General features: G+C 31.3%; 1 protein-coding gene across 1 annotated transcript; it reads left to right on the top strand.

Moving 5' to 3' along the window:
* Positions 1-2,477: 2,477 nt before the first annotated feature.
* On the top strand, positions 2,478-21,024 carry LOC106711574. Its single transcript, XM_045678613.1, has 9 exons — positions 2,478-2,723; positions 7,397-7,602; positions 12,016-12,408; positions 12,483-12,668; positions 15,028-15,163; positions 16,615-16,748; positions 17,123-17,239; positions 19,626-19,776; positions 20,591-21,024. The coding sequence occupies exons 1-9, from the start codon at positions 2,666-2,668 to the stop codon at positions 20,671-20,673; spliced, it is 1,464 nt and encodes a 487-aa protein (XP_045534569.1). The 5' UTR covers positions 2,478-2,665; the 3' UTR covers positions 20,674-21,024.
* The last annotated feature ends 847 nt before the right edge of the window (positions 21,025-21,871 follow it).

Raw genomic sequence — 21,871 nt, 5'->3', positions numbered from 1 at the left:
ACTTCGTCGGGGAATAATTTTTTTTATTAATTGAAGTATAAAGCATTATACTTCAGTTGTTCCAACCACTCCAAAAGAGGTAGTCATTGTGTTCTCGGAAGGGAAAAACTCCAGTCTTCTAGTCTAACTAAATTGATTCCAATAAACGAGGTAAAGCTACTTAAGCGCAAAATCATTAAAATATGAAATGTTTTAGCAAACTTTTTACTTAAATAGAAATTATTTCTGCATCATCGAAAAAATCCTTTGATTTATTTTTTATTTTTCTACGATAGTTTGCAATAACGAAACTTTTCGTTATAAACATAAAATATTATTAAATGTAAATTAATCATTAGTAGCGAAAACGACAGCAAATAAATGCCATTTCATTTACGGGCGTGTCAAAATACACTTTTTTAATTTGGTTACAATTCGTAGAATATCTACGTTTTGTTTCCTATTACTCAATCTTTTGATAGGTGTGTTGAATTTTTATGATCCAGAAATATAAAAAGTGAAATAAATGGCTGACCTAGACCTCAATCTGTATTCTCAAATAATATTTTCAATGCGTATGATTGATGATATATTACGATCGTATACCTCGTAAAACACGAATGCTTTAATCCACAAAAAAAAACGTTATGATGGATTGCGGAATTGCTACCAAAACTCACACTAGAGGTTTCCACTGAAAAAACAATTATATAGAAACATATTGTCATCTCTATCGTTCTCTTTAAAATAAACAGAGATAACAATCATATTTTTTACAAGTATAACGACAGTAGAACTTCACTGTTATTGTAAATAATTTGGATATGTAAAAACTTAATGCGTCGTATATCAATTAGTAAAACATTTGGCAATATTAAAACACAATTTATCAGTTATTAATTTTAAAATGCATATTTCACACTCGATTCAAAACCCAATTGATAATTATACGATTATTTGTCTGTAGCGTTGAACACATATCCTTAGTTAGTTAGTTGTTAGTTGTAAGGGCTCGTTTTCCGCAACTCCACGGCTAGCGCGTATTTTGCGTGTGAGCAGGACCTGGATTCATTCCAGCCAACCCAACTCTACAAAGAATCCCAGCAACCCTTTGATGTTCACATATCCTTTATTCTGAGATAATGACAAATGCGATGCAACGCGATATTATTCGATACAATACGATACTATGCGATGCAATGCGATCGACAAAAGTGAGAACAATAATTATATTTTTCGTAGATATCTTAATGTATAAAAACTTCATAATGCAAGATTTATATAAATACACAACATGATGGACATTCCACTGCCGTATATTTTCGTCGTATACCGTAACGATTTAAAATCAAGGTTTTCCTACTTAATTGGGGCTTTCTAATATTTAAGCACGGTTCCATTTTCATTGCGGTTCTTGAGTGACATTAATAACTAACAATTAGGTGGCCGGAATAACCGCTCGCCATTATTTACATAGAAAGAATATAGGTAAGATTTTTACAAACATTTATTTTTAATATCGTGTTTAGTTAACACGTAAATTGTTTCAGTAATATTTTGTTTATTTCTTTTATTTTATTCGATAAGACGTTTTAGAGCTTCCGTTAGCCTAATTGAATTCTTGAAGAGTGGTTATCGCTCCATCACGATACGGTTAAATTTCCTCGCGTTATATTTCTTTTCATATTAAAAGCTGTTATTTAACTTTAGTTTCACACAATCTGACAGACTTACGTGATTGTGTATAATAGCTTTAAAGAAAAATCCCTCGTACTTAAAATTCAGAATGAAAAGTGCCTTGAAATGTTTTTTAACAGTACCTATATGTATCACTCATGTGCTTCTTTTTATTTCCATTTATCTGTCTGCGTTTAGTTTTTACAATAATTTGAAAATTGAAAGTACACATTAAATAAAATTGAGTTTTACAAAATGAATGTAACTAAAATGTTACAATCGACGTTAAATTTAAAGCTTTTAAATTGAAGTTAGTACAAAGCTTTCTACTTAGCGATAGTTCATTCAAAACATAAATTGTAGTTAAAATGTTTCAAATGTTCGCAATGGTTAAAAGTTATAAACATATTCCGCACCTGTGACTAAAAATAAAATTAAACTGATGAAAATAAACTATTAAACTAAAAAAAACATTTTGATAATTAAGAAGTGTTCAATTACAATGTTAAATATTGCGCCATCAATAAATTACAGTGGAGGACCTTTATATCCTACCCATATCGATAAAATTTCATTTGACGTATACATTAGGTCGAAAACTTGTCACTTAAAATTAAATTATAATAATGAACATTTATTAACCATTTTGCAGCATAATTGTATTGTTTTAGTATAATATACTTCTTATAAATCTTAAACGAACGCTTCTAATTCCCGCTGAATATTAAATGATCATACGAGAGAGGTATCAGAGCATAGTATCACCACTGAGGACCGCGTCGCGCGCACTCCGTAGCTGCCAGTCTTCGTGTAGACGCGTAGCAAACGCACGTCCGCTACGCGCTCTCCTTGCTACGTGTTACGTAGCAAAGTAAAATGTTTCAACAAAATTAGTTGACGTATTGTTTTTCATATCGCTAAAATTTTTTTTCGTGAAAATATATGTGAGCGTTATCAATAAGTGTGATTAAGTAAATATTTAAAGATTGTAAAATATAAATAAGTTATAATGATTAAAAATTTTAGTGTCGTGGTGAAAATAGCTATTTTCCTTTTAACACTGCAAGGTAATGTTATGTTGAATTTGCTTTGCGTGTGCATATTTTATGAAATTTCGTGCGATAAAACGTTTCCCCATATTTCAATAATGATTTAAAATATATCACAACAACAATACTGACCTTTTGCAAAGTGTCAAATTTTACAACTTAAGTTTTGGAATAAGTTTAGTTAAGTTTCAGTTATAAATATTTTAAAGATAATTAGATCATCGGTGATGTTAAGTGTTAAAGAATTTGCGTATTTGATACGCGGAAATGAGTTCCTATCTTTTGATATATGTGTAAGATACTACGTGTACAGCTTCCTTACTTATGCTAGAATATTGTAGTTCCTGCCAACAAAACCATAGATATATAGAATTATTATTTTTTATACATTGGTTATACTTTGCAGTTACAGTTCCTTTGCTTGTATAGAACGGTTCTCGAGATTTTATTAATTGAAATTTATTTATTCTGTTATGTAGGTGAATTCTTAACCAAAAACAAAAATTGAAAAAATGGTAAACTTCGTTTTGCAGAAGTTGTTCTATAAACTTGTTTTTACAAAGCTCTGAGATTAACATTGAAAAAGAAACACAAACAAAACGTAGATTGAAATACCCTTTAACGATTAATTAATCGCTTCGTTGAGTTCACTTTGAGAACATACGTATGATGTGTATGGGTGGAACTCGAATTCGAAATGTTGGACTGAATGTGCTATACAAGATAAGATAAGATAATTAAATTATTATAAAGTCAGCGTGTTAGTTAACCTGCGTCAAAACAGTCATTTGAGAAAGTTATTTATAAGCAAGCAATCCTATCCTAAGATAAAATGATTTAGAATTACAACGTTATTTTTATAACTTTGTTCTGTTTATTTTATGTAATCTTGTGATAACATTAAGTTCATACTAATATGTCACCACATTCATAAAGATAACCTAGTTTAAAAGACAGTCATATTTTAATATAGTTAAACTGTCAATGAATAGCTAAAAATATTATAAAATATATACATGTTTAAGAAATCTTTTAAATATTTTGGTTACTGATTTAATTCAAAAAGTGAGTTTCCGTTCTCAAAACATTTCTACAAAACGTATTGCTATGTTATTTTTAAAAAAAAAAACAATAACGATGGTTCTTATGTATATACGACAGTGGCTTTATTTTGCCGTATTCCAACTGCATCGGGGGAGCGGTGAAGAGAGAGGGGGTGTAACATAATAGTTGTGTTCGCGGGTTAAAAATACATACATAAAATAATAACTTCATATAAATAATTTAGCATTTTATATTGTTTCAATTGTGTACGAGATATGATAAAAACTAGTACGTTAAAACTGCTTTTGTGTAAAATGCGATTTTTTTTCACTAACGGCTTTTTTACGTGAGAGTCATCAATAAAATTGTTGACAACATGAAATTAGCAGTAAAATTTTGTCATATTATATACACTTTACGTGTAATTTATAATGTTTTCTTTTCCACCGAGCAAGGAAGAATTATCACTATGTAAAAATTAAAATAAATTCAAACATCGTATGCTGGGGACACGAGTAGAAAAATAGTAAAAACAACATGACCCGGTGAACTTTTCATATGCTAATATGTACATAGTATTAGTAAATATATTATAGTAAATGTGCCACGATTTTAATATTAACGTCGATATAAACACTTTGAAATAACATATAAAGATAAAAGTAATTGCGCTGTGACCTAGGGGTTAGTCAGAGATTACAGATATGTTATTTTGCACGACCCCTGCGTACATCTCGTGTTTGCCAACACAATTACATAGCCAACTTTTGTACATTTATTATATTGTTATCGCTTGTAGGTTCAAATGTAAACTATTAAATTAACATTGCGACAAATTATATTATGTTTTATGTAAAATTAAGACAAAGTCAGTAATTGATTGAGCAGAAAAAATATACATTACAGAATACAAATTCTATGTGATTTGTGACATATAATTTTCTTATTTAGTTATATTATTAATTAAATATTTACACTAAATAATATTAGTAACTGACATTATACATTAATTTCTAACTAAATTGTATATTGAAAGGTAGATTTAAAATAATCACTGTATTTAAAATATTGCAAACTGAATAATTGTCAGTTTAATTTATTACTTTAACGAATCGTTATCTTGAGATCACAGAATATATAAGATACTATTAATTCAAATACGGTCGCAAAGTAGAATAAATATTTTATCAGCATGTTATTTTCTCTATTGAATCGTACAAGGGTCGTAATAGCGTAAGTTTCTCAACAATGATCTATACTTTCTTTGTTTGAAGTATTCCTATTCTTTTATTCATGAAATAACATCAATGCTATCGTTTTTTTCCGTTGCTAAATAACATCGGCTCTCGACAAAAAGCAATAAGGTTGTAGGAAAAAATACAGAGTCACTGACTACGTTAGAGTATCCTTCGGTTATGTCGTAAATATTTCTTTGTGTGGATCTCAAAGTCTAGTGGCAGTCTAGGACATCGTTACTTTTTAATGGCACTACGCTTATTTATTATGCTTCAATAAATTTATGTTGTTTTTTATGTTTCTTTCTGTTTCAAATAAACATTATTATAGGTTTTTGATATTATACTTTGGAATTACAATTCTACTTATATAACTCAAGTGTTCAAATTTATATGGCAATTTCAGAGTTTTGTTTACATAAGATCTCTCATATGAAAAATGATAAAATAAATTTGAAAAAATATTAATTTTAAATATAAATTTATAAAATGATGACTTTGGATTTTATTACTTGTAAAGGTATAATGCGGTCGTGAAGTTTTATTTGTTAAGTTCGAGTGACACTACATTTTTAGCTATTAGGTAATTATTTCCCTATATATATCGTTGTATAATATATAGATTTTACATATTTACATTTACATATATATTTCGTGCATATACGAGAATACATACATACTTCCGCAAAATATTGACATCCTCTAAGTAGGAACAAAACAAACTTAATGTATACATACATTATCTAGGTAAAGAAAGAAATGAATACGAAAGAACGAAGAAAGAAACGAATATATTGCTAGTATAGATAAATTCACATCTTAAGATAATCTTACCGTTGGTCTCTGAGACCAAAATCTCTATAAAATATGGCATCATCTCTGACAAAATAGAAACAACAATATGTTTTAAACGGAAATTTTGGCCTCACTTCTTAAAAGAAACACACGGTCAGTCATCTTTATGCGAAATTTAATTAAATTATTTATAGCGAATTAAGAGACAGAGTAATAACTTATTCGTAAAGGACCTTACACTAAAATAATACCTTTATTTAATCTTATCTTGAATATATTAATTTACTTGAGGCAGCTGCGCTGTAATGGTTTTAACAGATAATTTACTTTCTCAAATCCGTATCAAGGAGAGTAAGTCATTACATTTTCGTAGACCCTTTCCCCGTCTTTGAACGAAGTCGGCCTGTGTCAAAGTAGTCATTTAATTTTGAAAATGCTCGTAAAGATGTAATAGAGTCGGTGCAGCATTTCTTAACAGTATTACGGACTTGCTAACGAATCGTAAAAATTATAATGAAAAATTTCTTCTTACAATTTTTGTAGTGAATTTTATTAGTAAAAGTTTGGCACATTTTGAAGAGTAAGGTATAATTTAACACGTATTCCCCTGCGTGTGATAGTGGTACATTGAATAGGTTGTATTTGATTTTTTTATTAACTGTTCTTGGTAATCTTTTGACGTCTTGAAATTTTATAAAAAAAAATCTGTCTTAAACCCATCTCCACAAAGCCACACACTTCCTTAGAGTAAAATAAAAAATCAACCCTGATTGTCTGAGTAAGTTATCGTTAAACGATTCTGCGTGTGTCAGCAAGAGTATTAAAATGCCCTTTTTATGAAATACTCCTTAGTATAAATCACAAAAACGAATACAACAGAGAAGTCAGGTAGTGAACGTATGCGCTTATTTAATTTCCTGTTAACTATATTTTGCTACTAATTGCCTATTAAATTTAAAGATTTAAATAAATATCCTGTACATTCTCTTCGAATATTTTATATCATTTTATTTAACAAAACCTAATCACATTTTTCCCCGACTAAAAGGTAAGGTGCTCTGCGACCTGAACGATTTAAAAGATGAGATGACATTTGATTTGTATTAAAATATAATATAATACTGCTATATTTTAAAGAGTAATTTGATTCGTATACGAGTACGTCCACTGAGTTTAATCAGATACATAATGGGATTAGTCGTTTTAGATATTAAATATTACTCGTAACCATTATTATTAAAGTGGAGACTTTTGTTGTCGGAGGCCAAGGCCCACTTTGGGTCACTGCGTCACCCTAATTAGTTAGTTAGTTAGTTTGTAGCCATTATTCATCTTAATTATATGATTATTAGCTTTTAATTTTGTGAAGTTAAAGGGGAATCAATATCTACATAAGTAGGTATATGTACATAAAATGAAATAGTAGGCTATCATTAAAACATTATTTCGAAGCCTCAATAGCTTAATGGTTAAGACATATGGACATCTGATCACGTAGTTAAGTAGTTAAGGGTCCAAATCCAGTCATTCGACAACAGGATTGGAGCTTAGTTGTAATTCTACACAAATATTAGTAAACTAACAAAAACCAGTTAATGATTGTTTATTATTTTGTAGGGATGGTGTGCTTAAGGAACGTCCACTTAGTGGTGCCGGAGTCTGTGGAGCGCGGCTCGAGGGTGGAGATGAGATGCCTGTACGATTTAGAGCAAGAAGTTTTGTACACAGTTAAGTGGTACAGAGGAGATCGGGAGTTCTGCCGATACTCGCCGCGGGATGTTCCCCCGCTTAAGATATTCAGAATTCCCGGCATAGATGTTGACGTAAGTACCCTACCTACAAACAAGTATAAATGTGTATTGATTCGAAACGCCAATAACCTAGTGGTTAAGGATACCGACCTCAAATCAACGGTCAACATTAAAAGAGGACAATGGTTCGAATTCCGACATTTGACTAGAATCCGCTAATATAATAATAAAAAAATGTGGTTAATTCTGCTATAGGAAAACGTGTATTAGAACATTTGTTGATTTTGTTTTGTTTTGTTTTGCTTGAATGAAAAAATAACAATATTATTTTTTATAGAGGTGTCACATTAGTGCATAGTTGGTGGTACAATTTTTATCAAAGTCATTTAATTAGATTTTAACTTATTAAATAAATATAAGCTTCATATGATACAGAGGAAAGATTTATATTTTTGCATGTAACGAAAAAACTCATCAAACATCCTTCATTATACCAGTACCATGGGCTGTATTTTTTATGATTTTTTTTTAAATCCTAGTTAATTATTTATATATAAAAATTGATTGCTGTTCGATACGTTTCGAAATAACTCAACAATGACCACTTGATTTGTGTGAGAAAACATTCCAAATTTAACGTTAAAATTGGTAATTATCTCTTAGAAAAATAAGACGTCGAACAAAATTATTCTAACGAGAATTTTTAAACACCTTGAAGTTTGTCCTAAATAAACAGTTGTTCCCTAAAATATTAGCTTTGTCAATCTATCGTGTCTAAAATGAAAGATGTATTTTTTATGATAATTATATCAAAAATTCCGTTTTCGCTTTAATTTTACGCTTTATTAATTCTAATCTTATATTTGTAATTTAATATTATAAAATTTGATTTCATTAATACCCGATTGACAAAGAGGGTACTGTTTTGCGCGCTTATGCACGTTCGACTTTTTATATACGTGGTTTTCTTTATTTGTAAATTCCATTGTGACGTCTTCGTCGTTCGATGTCGTCACGGTCGCTTCGCTATTTTGGCAAATTTAAGTGGCCACTTGCTTGTAACCTTTTGCTTTGAAAAAATGTTCATGATTAATCAGTGACATGTTTAGATTGACAACTACTTTAAGCTAAGTTAAACTTAAGTGTCACCGATATATCATCTAGATTAGAGATGAGAATTTGCATTATCTTAGTACCTTTGAGCTTAAGGGAGTACACGGAGTGTCTCTTACAAGTTTGAAGGACCTTTAACTTCAATTACACTACTTAAGTCTTACCTTATTACTTGCACAAGTCCTTGATCGAACTTTACCTTAACTTAGTTTACCTTGACCATTTATCTTAAATATGAATGCTGTAAAGGTATACGCAGCTTTCACGGTTATAATTAAGTTTATTATTTTAATTAACATAATAATACTTACTATGCACTTATGATATTAGAATATGAAATAGGAAAAATGACATTGCTATGGCATTGACAATGAACTTTTTCGTATATTCTTAAATGTAGCTCTATAACCGTGGTTTTCCCAGACTTAAATCTCCTTTTAAAACATATTGTCATATCTATTTTGTTGACGATAATGACAGGGATAACAATATGTTTTATACAGATATTTTTGTGTCAGAAACCCGGTTTATTAATTTTAAAAATAAGGCAACTCAAGCCAACAATTTAAGATACATAGAGTCATCTTATATAAATTAATTTAATTTGAAACTCAATTGCTATTTATATAAAGAATGAAATTAAGATGTATACATTTTCTTCTACTGGTATGTACGTCGTAAAATGTGGTTATGTAATAATTTGCTTGCGGATATTATGAGGCTCACCGTATTCCCCTCTCTCCTTTTGATGACGTGCAGAAATTTAACGATCCCTTCAAATGATACATCGCTAATACAAATATTATATACTCCTATATATATATATATATATATATATATATATATATATATATATATATATATATATATATATATATATATATATATTGAAGTCGGATCACGCTAAAATCGATGGCGATTAATATTTTCCTTCAACTGAGATTATAAACCGTGGATTTCTAGTAACAGAATCTCTGTATAAAACACATCGTCATTGCTGTCATTATGTTTGACAAAACAGGGAAATGTATGTTTTAAACGCGAACATTGGTCTCAGAAACCCACGGTTAATCGGAAATAAAAGTAAATCCTTTGCCGAATCATGTACGTAACAAATGAATATAAGCACCCTTTAGTTTGATTTTCACACACTTAGAGTTTGATTGAACTAAAATTTTATACAATTAAAAATACAAAGCATTTTTAAACCATTTTGTAACTTACTATCTTTTTTATCAAACTGTAATTAAAAAATATTTCAATTTGTAATAAAGCGAATTATTTTTTTTGGATATAGTTGACGCGAAAAACTGTCCCGCCAACTCTACATACAGACAACGAGATTGGAATCGGCGGTCAAATAAGATTAGTAGACTAATTTTTACTTTTTATACCTTGCCATATAGTTGAAATTTTCACTGCTGCTTTATAATAACTTTTGTTGAAAATCGAACAAAAGCAATTGGAATAGATCTAATTAAATTACTTTAAAGTCACATTGTAACTGTACGTCGTTTTCGAGATGTTGTGGTTTTTTAAACTATAATTGGATATGCCCAGATCGAATTAGAATTTGGTTCTATGTTTGTGCCAAAAATTTGTGACTGTTTCTTACACATTTAATTAATTAAAAATACAAATGAATGATGGTGAAAGCAAATTCAGTAGAAATTTGTAAAAAAATTGCGTTCGTTCGTTAAAAAAAAAATCTTTTTGTTAAAGAATAATTTTACCAGCGTCGCGCCTTGATAAGAACTATCTTATCTTTTAATCTCGTTCATATAGTCAGAATTTTATCAATATAGGTTTAGTGGTTGAGTTTATTACGTACGTATCCTTCATAGCACAGAATACGCCCGGAATACATGAATGAAAATTAAATACAATGTAGCTATAAAAATTCGCTTTGTTTTGGTATCTAAAAGATTCTTGTACAATAATTATTGATGAAGTTATTAATGAAATACGGTTTTTTGTTTCGGGGTTTTTTTGGTGGGGGCGTCCATATGTAAGTAAATTGAATACAATACATTTTACAAGATATTTTGACACGGTTAGTTCAAAAAAAAAAATAGGTCGCATTCTCATTTTATTTGAAAAGTTCGTTGTAAGTTAAGATGTTTGCGTAACTACAGTAAAATAATTCTCTATTATCACAGCCGCTGTACGTCTCGAAGTCAAAATAGGTCTCGAGGGACCAACTTGTTTTAATAAAGATATAATATGTCCGATAGGATTAGTTACACTCCAATTAGACGCAGATTATTAAGGTCTGCTGATGTAAAATAACAATTTTCTTAATATAATTCGAAAATTTTGAGAAGAGCCGGTCAAATCGTGCAACAGATGTTGCTGGCGTCTACCACTGTTAAATGTGAAATAAAATTAGTTACATATTTTTTTGTAATTAAGTCTGTGCGTTAGTCGTAAATGCTTTGTTATTTTAGGATTTCTCCCCACTTAATAAATCCCTTAAACTCGTAAACCACACTTGTGATGAACGGGTAGTTTCATTAACTTTAACGTAATTTCTTATCCGCTCGCCGGTTCACAACTCTTTTGCTAACATGAAACACAGTTTAGAATTAATTTTACTTCCCACTAAAGATCGAATTCTGAAGCCTTCGATAGTAGAATATATATTTTTATATTTATTAAAATTATAATGATTAAAAAACTGATTAAATATGCTCTTGAATTTTACAATAAATCTATATACACTCGGCGTCACAAAAATCGCACCTCTCTGAGTTTGCGCGAAAAATGGCTGTAATGGCTAGAAACTAATTATATTTATATAAATATTGGTATGTTTGAAATAGGTATTTGAATAGCTTTACATTATTAATAAAAAAGTCATGAAATCATTAAAACATTTATCATTATAGAGCGTCAAAAATAAACATTGTCAAATGCTCGTTAGTAAGGACGCTAGTTACACCACCTAAAAAGGGTATAAAAGGGTCGATCTGGATGAAACATGGGTCAGTCGTAATTTAAACTTTGCAGTGAACACACGTGAACAAGTAACCCAAGTAAGAACAAGTAAGGATGGACACCAGCTCTGAAGAAGCCGCTCAAGTGATTGCCCTATTGCAGTGGGGGATGCGGCAGTGTGACGTTGCTCGACAGTTGAACCTGTCCCGTTTTTCAGTTCGACGGGTGTTCCAACGTTTTCAGCAGACTGGTGGTTATGTTAGAAAACCGGGATCTGGAAGAAAACGGTGCACATCAGAAAGAGATGACCGTTTCATCGTTACGACATCTTTACGAAACCGTTTTACAAATGCTGTTGAGTTGCAACAACAGCTTCGATCAACTCGGTGAACATCTGTGAGTGTTTCTACTATAAGAAGAAGGTTACACGAAAAGAGTTTAACAGCCCATAGACCTGCTAAAGGTCCAAAACTTCCTGCACAGCATCGCAGAGATCGCCTAGAGTTTGCTCGCAATCATTGCGAGTGGACTCTAGAACAGTGGCGGACCGTACTCTTCTCTGATGAGACGAGGGTCTGTCTCTTCTGCAATGACAGACGTAGAAGGGTCTACAGAAGACAGGGGGAGCGGTTCACACAACCCTGCTTCGAAGAATCCGTCGAATACGGGGGTGGCTCTTGTATGTTTTGGGGCGGCATTTCCGTCGACGGGAAAACGGAACTTGTGTGCGTTTCCCGGACTCGGGGTGGCCGTGGGCAAGGGTCATTAAATGCTGGTCGGTACATTACTGAAATCCTGGAGGAACATGTGGTTCCGTATGCTGGTTATGTCGGTGATGGATTCATGTTAATGCATGATAATGCTCGTTGCCACACCGCGGCTATTGTACGGTGTATTTACAGGAGGTCGATATCCCTGTTATGCATTGGCCAGCACGAAGTCCAGACCTTAACCCAATAGAACATCTCTGGGATGACCTAAAACGGCGTGTGCGAGCTCGAGATCCAGCTCCAACCACTCTTCAAGAGCTCCAAGATGCGGTACTTGAAGAGTGGGAACAAATACCCCAAGAGGCTGTTGCGACCCTTGTAAGGTCCATGAAAGATCGCATGGAAGCCGTTATCAAGGCAAAGGGGGGTAACACTAGGTTTTAAGAACTTTTTTTGTGTTTATTAAGTTTTTTTTTAAATTATTAATTTGCAAATTTGTACATACCCTGTCTTTTTCTTTAATTTCTCTTTCGTCTCGTTATAAAAGTAAAATTCAATTAAAATTCCTGAAAGCTAATGAAATTACCTTTCGAATGATACCCTCAAACCACAACATTGGCATTGGCCTGTTGTGTTAAAATAGTATTTAAATTATTTTTTTCGGATGTGCGATTTTTTTGACGCCGAGTGTATATAAAAGAAAGTCGTGTTAGTTACACCACTTATAACTCAAGAACGGCTGAATCGATTTGACTGAAAATTGGTGGGCAGACAGCTTAGAACCAGGAATAGGACATAGGATAATTTTTACCCCGTTTTCTATTATTTTTTTTTATTTCGCGTGGACGGAGTCGCGGGTAAAAGCTAGTTTAATATAAAAAAAAACACAACTTAAAAATGCGAATAACAAGTTATAAAATAGTACGTTGCAAAGAAAATTTTGCAAAAGACACCCAAATAGGTAGGAAGTTTATGTGAAAGTTAAGGGCGAGTCAGTGGCAAAGGATGTTTTAATTTTAACTTTCTATGAAACCAGGTTAAGTTTCAAAATAGTTATTGTGTATATTTATATTACTTAGATAGCTAAACTACTTTTATAGTAACTCTTAAAGTCGGGATTATATTTTCCATTACTCTTACGGAAGTAGACGATGGCTACGTCCGACCCGGACAAAAGATCCTAACAATTTGTATTTGCATAAGGAACAATAACGAAATTATACCGTCTATTTTTTTAACCTTATATCATTTCAAACATGAAAGCTTAGCATTTACACGCTTGGAATACATTTTTTTGTGTTACATTAAATTACGTTTTAATACATTTGATTTTCCGCCTTACCCAAAATAAAAAATAAAAACTGTGAATAACACGGTTAACAAGGTTCTGCTTTTATTACATACATTTCGTAATTTAAGTCGTTTTATAAACATCATTAAAAATTTATAAAATAAATTAAAACGTAGAAATATATTACGCAAAACGTAGCACATTATTAAGCGGACCCTTTTACGTATTATCTCGTTGATTTACGAAGTCACAGTGTTTGTATCCATTTGAAAGTAATATCATAATAGTTTCGAGCTTCCTTGTATCACGGAAAGTTGAGTTTTTGTTGCTATAAATTAAAAAAAAAAAACTTTTATATTCATAATGTTAAGGTATAAAATAATCTCATAGCTAATGAATATAAGTTAGATAGGTGTACAATAAAGTTGGTGAGTCAAATGTAGAACAAAAACATCTCTAATATAATAATAATAATAAATTTTCTTTCCATTAAGATTTTAACATGATTATCGTATCGCGATTACATTTTGCTGGTAATATTTAAGTTCCTAAAAAGGCAAAAGCACTTTCGCTGCGTATTCTAGAAAGTAGATTATATCTAGACAGCTTAAAAGTATAAGATAAAACTTCCAGTATTAACACAAAAGAACTTTTTGTACAAAATTATTGTAAATATATACTAAAAAGTATTTTATTTTTCAAGCAAATACACTGGCCTTTTATGAAAATTATAAAATGGAAACCTCATTATAATTAATTGGGGAAAACATGACATAAACACTGTATTAAAAATGGCTCAGATTAATCACGTAACACAATATGTATTATTTCGTTTATTGTAATTGTATTTTTTAATTTTGTTTACTAGCTTCGCGATGTTACTCGCCTGTGGTAATCACGTTATCTACGAAACGATAAGTCAAAACAGTTCAGATTTATTATATTAATAAGTACCTATACAATTACCTATACCTATACAGTTACAAATAATAATTACCTATATTAATACCTATACAATTACAAATAATAATTTTGAGATTATTTTGTACAAGATTACGAAGCGTATCAAATTTTAAAATGAAATATACATTAAACTAACCGACAGTAACTTTGAACAAGGTTCAATTTCGTTAGAGAAATTAAGATAACCGGAGCCATCGAATATTTAGGTTTCAATTGTATTCGGATACTAGCGATATAAACTAAATTTTAATTATATTTATTTGGTTGTCGAATCTTGGAATTGTATAAACGTAGGTTGTATAGTAAAATATTACTCTAAAATAAACTATTATTGATTAATATTATTTAAGAATCATGTAACGTGTAACCAGTTATTGTGCTGTCAAAAACAAACTATGTGAATATTGGATCACTTGACGATGAATATAGTCGTATATGACATCGAATAGGTGTATTTGGCGTTAATACTCTGTTCATTGACAGCGGGAGGCGACCGACGCACAACGGTTGTCGATACAAGCGGCGACGCGCACGGCTAACGGTCGGTACACGTGCGAGGTGTCCGCGGATGCGCCCTCCTTCCAAACCGCGCAGGTACACGCGCACATGTATGTTGTCGGTGAGTATTTAAGCTGTTAACCAACATTATAGTAGTTACACACGAGAATGACATTTCGTCACCCCTTTTGACCTCGTCCACTTTTTGCGACACGAGAAATACCATCTTGTCCAACTCATTATGATGGGCAAAATCGCAGGAAAGAGGCGAGTTGGACATAAAAGGAGTCTTGGTTGAGGAACATCAGAGAGTATACTAACATTGCCAGCGCTGAAGACCTGTTTCGCTTGGCGCAAAATAGGAAGATATTTGCTAAACTGACGGCCAACCTTCAATAGTGGAGAGGCACAAGAACATTTTCTTTAAACAAAACACTATATGTCAATACAAGTGTCACGACAGTCGAAACTTGCATTTGGCTTCGGCGTTTTCTCATTTTTATTTCGAAATTGCTTTTAAAACTTCCATTATAACAAACACAATTGAAATAAAATATGTAAAAATACAGTTCTTGCGCTGGATCGCCGTAGAAAACAATTATTTCTAAATTGTTACTCTGGATACTGACGCGTTTATCCGTTCAAATTGACATTACAGTGCCGCGTAAATCCCGTGAGCATCTATTCCGAAATTGTTTCATTCACCTTTATGTCAAACGAATGCGTTGAACGCTCATTTGCTAGGTTTGTGCGACGATGTGAATAGATTTTGTGGTTTTTGGAGGTGCGATGCCCCCGTCGCGGCGAGTACCGTCGAATTTATTTAAGTTCGGAAAATGTTCACGTATCGATATTAGTACTTATTGGTTTTTATTCAGCGGTACATACAATTGAATAATTTGTCGTAATATTTTTTACTAGATAACTGCGTTGATTTTGACGTTTAGGGGGTGTCAGTCTTTATGTAGGGCTGTACAGTATTAAGAAATTTGTCTTTATTTTCATCGTATTTTTATCAACCAAACATTAACGACTACAAGTAACTGGACCGAACAATGTCTTTTTTGTAGGTATCTAAGTTGTGAGTAATTTTACATATTTAGGGTGTTTGTGTTGTAAATATTACAAATAATACTGCTTTAGAGAAATACATTGAGGATAGTTTCTACTACGACGTAACTTATTAGTTAATATTTTTAGATATAAGTTTTTGAAATATCAATACGTGGCTTCAGTCCTACTGGCAACGATCCATTACAATCTTCTCAGATTGCAGGCGCCTCTACTTTTAGAACTGTTTCTTGGATAGGCACCAAATCTTTATAAATCACTGCACGAAATTTTCAAGACTTGAAAGAAAATACAGTTGAATTATCTAATAAATTATACATATTTCAATCGTGAACGTATATTTAAGAGACATAAAAATGAGAATTAAGTAGAGATTTTGTGTACCACGTTTCATCTGCAGAGTATAAAGTATTAGGGGCCACTTTCTGGCACCATCTGTTGGATTTCCCAGTGTTAAGTCATCCATTTTATTATTTTCACTTAAATATATTTTTGTTGCAGATTTACCTAAATCCGGTCCAGAGATGCAAGGCTTGAATCAATATTATCGAGCGGGGATGAAACTCAAAGTGGAGTGCTCGAGTCATAACTCTCTGCCCGCTGCTAATCTCTCCTTTTTTATTAACAGTGAACCGGTAAGTTTCCATAAAAATTTTAAAGTAATTTTTTTTTCTTAAAAATTGCTGCGGGCTTTGAACTATACCTTAACACGCAATACAGCTTTTTTATTTTAGCTTCATAAAATATGGACTAGCATTTTTATAGTCATTCCATTGTTAAGATTTAAATGGTTTGACTTAAACGTTTAAAGAACTACCACTATAGAAATTCAAATACTTTAAATAAATTTACACAACACCTACAAAAAGGTTAAAATTATTTGGTAAATTAAGTAAAATAAAAAAGCAAAAGGAGCTCTACAATTTATTGTAATATCCTTTAGTAATATAATTAAATCGATAACCGATTATTTAGTAACATTTTAGGAAGCAATTGTTTTTATTTTCAGGCTCACAAACAGCACGTGTGGCATCGAGTGAGCCCGGCAAACGGTAGTTTATGGAACGCTTACAGTACAATACAGTTCGTTGTACAAAAACATCACTTCATAAGAGGAAAAATGAAAGTAAGTCGCAATATTCTGTATATTATATAGTCGAAGTTCTGAACTTATCTAGATGAAATTTTGAATAGGAATAGATTATAGCTTAAGAGTAGCGTTTAGGCTACCAATTTAGTTTTTTTTTTATTTCACGCGGATGTAGTCGCAGATGACAGCTAGTGAAATATAAAATCAATACATGACTGATTTCCAAAGACACTCCAGAACTGAATTTCCATATTTAATTTGGTTTCGTATCAGTGTTTCCTAGGCCTTATTAAAATGGACCTAAGTAGTATTGGCAAGTCATCTTGAGTTAAAGATTAACTATAGAATAATGTCGTATAATTGTTATAATCAAAGAAATATTTATAAAAAATAAAACAGTTTTATTAGAAAACTCCGAATCCTAAGCAAAAGATTGCTGTATTGTGATTTGCATATACCTTTCAACCATTGCAATTTCCTTGAACTTATTGGGTTTTTCCCGTTGGGCCGATGGGCCTACCAAACAATCGGCCCAATGGGATTTTTTTTGATTCAATGAACTCCTTGAAAAAAATACCGGAAGATCAACCCAACGGAAAATACCCAACGTACAGTAAATTTGATTTCAATGACACAAATGCTCAAATATCCGTTCGTTTCGCAAAGAGGAAGGAAATATCAAATGCTATTGTTGCATAATCTTTGCTCAGAAAATAGAACGCGCTGTTTGTCTTAAAAGATTTACTGTCTGTGACGCCCCAAATTGTATACTTGAGGGTTGCACACCCCTCGAATATCCACCATTAGTCTCCACAAACATCTCCCTGAATATTGATATAAAATTTTGATTCTATTCAAAAACATTACGATAATGTAAGGATATTATTGGTTTTCCCAGTAACAATATAACGCATGTAGTTTAATGTAAAACATATGCTTGATATAATAGCTTTTACTCAGCTTAGTTCAGGAGAAATAGTTTGTTGTTAAGAGTCTAAACTGTTAAAAGTTTCGCGAGACATTATTATAAACTAGTTATAGCCCGCGACTCCGTTCGTTCGAAATTTAAAATATAGCTTAATTAGTAGCCTATGTGTTCTTCCAGGTTATGTTTTACATCCTTGCCAAATTTCAACGAGATGGATGCAGCCGTTTTGAAGATACCTTCTAACAAATAACCAATCATCCGTCTAATAGACACATAGACTATTTTCATGTCTGTCTTGGCCTATCATTGAGTTGAACATAATACTTTTTTTACCATTACTCAATGCCTTTAAGGCAAGATGAGAACTTTGACTTCAAATATTCAATTTATCCTTAATAGTTCTTATTTCGCATATCTAATATATAAAATTATCGTGTCACAGTTTTCGTTCCCGTACTCCTCCGAAACGGCTTGACCGATTCTCATGAAATTTTGTGAGCATATTCAGTAGGTCTGAGAATCGGCCAACATCTATTTTTCATATATATATTTTTTTAACTGCGCGCGGACGGAGTCGCGGGCGACAGCTAATATTCATATAAACCAAAAGAAATTGAAAAGTCTAGAGCAGGGATTCCATTCCCAAAGGGGTCGATATCGAACTTAAAGCATTGCTAATTCTCACTCTGTTTTCGTCTATTGACCTAAGTCAGAATGAAAAATAATAATAATAACAATAATTGATCTTAAAAGTAGATAATTTGGCCATGGGGGACTGTGGAAACAGTTCATTTTGGAATAGGGGGTCACTTGTCCAAAATAGTTTGGGGATCCCTGGTCTAGAGTTTTAGTTATTATATAATAAAATAATGATAAAACTGACATGTACTTTTTTATCTGCAAATAAGAAAATATAAAACCTTTTTTATTTGTCCACAAATAATACAACAAAAACATAAGCTTAATAAATTAAAAGATATCTTTTATAGTGCAAAATAATAGGATTTCGATTCTATTTCTTTTTGTATCAATTCATACATGTTATAGTGGGAAAATGTTAGCGTGCTCGCTGAATATAAAGAGTAGGGACAAAGGCAACTGAAACAAAAACAACAGTTTTATGCAGGTGGCGCTGCTGTCGCTACCAAATGCATTCCGAACCATTTGTTTGAAACCGTTCCAAGGTGCAAACTCTCTTTGATTATAATAGAAATATATACAAGTGAAATAGTCATTCAAAAGATTTTTTTTTTATATTTTTGAAATACACACTGAAGTACGCTTTGATGTTTACAAAATTAACAAATTATTTTTAAAAATGACTTGCGAAAGGCGTACTTTAAAATTAATTTAAATTTCATACCAATTTATAATAAAAAAATCATTTATATCCAGAAAGTAAATTAAAAAGCAAACTTGTAATTATAAACTTTTTACGATTAACAAAATAAATTAAAGTTGGTAGCTACTTTTTTAATCGTGTTTAATATGTAGATAAGGTGCACGGCAAACATCTACTCTATATACTTAAAGAGTAATGAGCAATGTGCTCTGGAGGAGCGCCTGCCCACCACTCCGGTCAGCCTGCCCGAGATAAACGAGGTCATCTTGTATCCCATACACCGCATGGCTGATACCGCTGACAGTAAGTATACTTAGTTAATTTTACTTTATTTTAGTTGACTGTAAGTATACCTTATTTATTAGTATTCCAGCTACTTAACTTAACTAGTACTTATTTGGTGGAAGATGTACATGTGTTATAGATCGTTTATGAAATTGGCGTATATGTCATCTGACTAGATAAAATATATAAAACAACAAAAAAATACGTACATTTAATTACAATTCACATTGAACATGGTATACCGTGAATCAAGTACCGTTTATTTTAATTGTCTTTTTATAATTTGAAGAAATTATTTTAAATTTGGCTAAGGTTATAAAATGTACCTAACGAATTTCACAGCATTATTTACACGTACATATTTCAAATGAAATTTTAAAAGTTTACTGCTCTGATTAAATTCTTTCACTTTGCTTATCGTAGTTTTTTGACAGCAATAATTTGTAAAGAAAATTCATTCTTCATGAAGTCTGAATAAATATTGTAAAAACTTTTAGAACTTTGAAAGGCATCATTTAATAACATCCAACATTTATTTTATAGAATTTTCGATTCAGTTTCGTTATTTAAGCAATAAATATGTAAATTAAAGAATATAACTTAGTTACTTGAACTTTATTCGTGAGATCGCAACGATATCAATTTCAATAGTCACAAATTATTGGGTAATGCCTTAAGCCAATAATTTGCGACTATTAAGTCTGTGAATTTAGACAACGAACACATTTTAAAGTAATAAGAACTGTATGCCAATGGCATAAGGTACGTTTTTGCATGTTATCAATATTTCTTACACAACAAAAGCGAATCATTATTCTGTTTTCTCTTGCAGGTGCCGACAAAATTCATGGGTCTTTATTTTTTGTGTTACTGATTGATATCTGGTATTTCACACATTTAATTGATGCTAATTAACTTCTATCGGACAGTATTTAGATAGATAAAATATCAAAGTGTTCCATGTAATTAAATTAACCACGGACTCTGGTGTTTCTACGACTGAAAGAAAATTACTTCATTATATCTGAATTGTTATTACTCTGTAGTTGTGCCAACCCGAATTTAATATATTCCATTAAATGGAACATACACAATTTATTTTAATTTAATTTTTAGGTTTGTATTTCAAATTGTCTATATTATTGGAGTGGCAACAACATAAGTAAATTTAATCGATCAGTATCGATCTAAGTTAAATATTTTTATACTTGAGATCATACAAATTGACATATAGACAAGGCACTAAAGCACCTCAACTACATTCTCTGTTTCCTATTATGTAAATTTTGTGCAGACATGTAATAAATTATTTAAATTATTATTCCTTTAATTGTTGGAGCTGAAATACCCGTACAAACATATTTTTTTCTCTTTTTATTTATTAAAGCATACGGGTGTACAACAATGTTTTTTGTGCGAGATTATTAGTAAATTAATTTGTGTACAAAAAAATCATTAATATTTCTCTTATGTTTTATTTCGCGATAACTTGTCTATATGTTAGTTTGAGCTTATAATGAAAAAAAGCTTTTTATTATTTACGAAATAGTTATTCTGTAATTTTTTGCTCAATTAAATTTATTTTACAATTTAATGTTTTATCTTTATATTTGTTCGTTATTTTTAAAAGTAGCATAATATATGACCTTTCCAAAACATAATTTTGTTATGATGCAAAATAAAAAGGAAAATATATTTAAAACGATTCTTTGAATAGTTTTATTTTAAACATCCTATATCAGAGTTATATTATCTTCAGTGATTTTTTTCCTTTAAATCACTATTTTACACTCAAACGTCACTAAGCCGCAAAATATGTTTACAAAAATACGTCTACTTTATTTTGTACTAGCAGTTGCCCGCTACTTAATCCGCACGGAATTAATCTAGTAATATCTTATAGCCTATGTCGTCTGTGGATAGTGATAGCTTTTCAACAGTGATTTTTTAATCAGTTTTATAGTTTCGGAGCCTATTCAATGCAAACAAACAATCAAATGTTTCCTCTTTATATGAGTATAGAAAATACATCTGTACTTGGAAATATTGATGAGAAAAAGGCTTCAGAGTAATGCGGGTTTGTCTGAAATAAATATTCACAGTATATCTTTGT

This window comes from Papilio machaon, chromosome 7 (genome assembly GCF_912999745.1).
Source record: "Papilio machaon chromosome 7, ilPapMach1.1, whole genome shotgun sequence".
In the NCBI taxonomy this organism is placed as follows: domain Eukaryota; kingdom Metazoa; phylum Arthropoda; class Insecta; order Lepidoptera; family Papilionidae; genus Papilio; species Papilio machaon.
The sequence above is the reverse complement of the archived record's forward strand: the minus strand, read 5'-3'. Positions and strand labels throughout refer to the sequence as shown.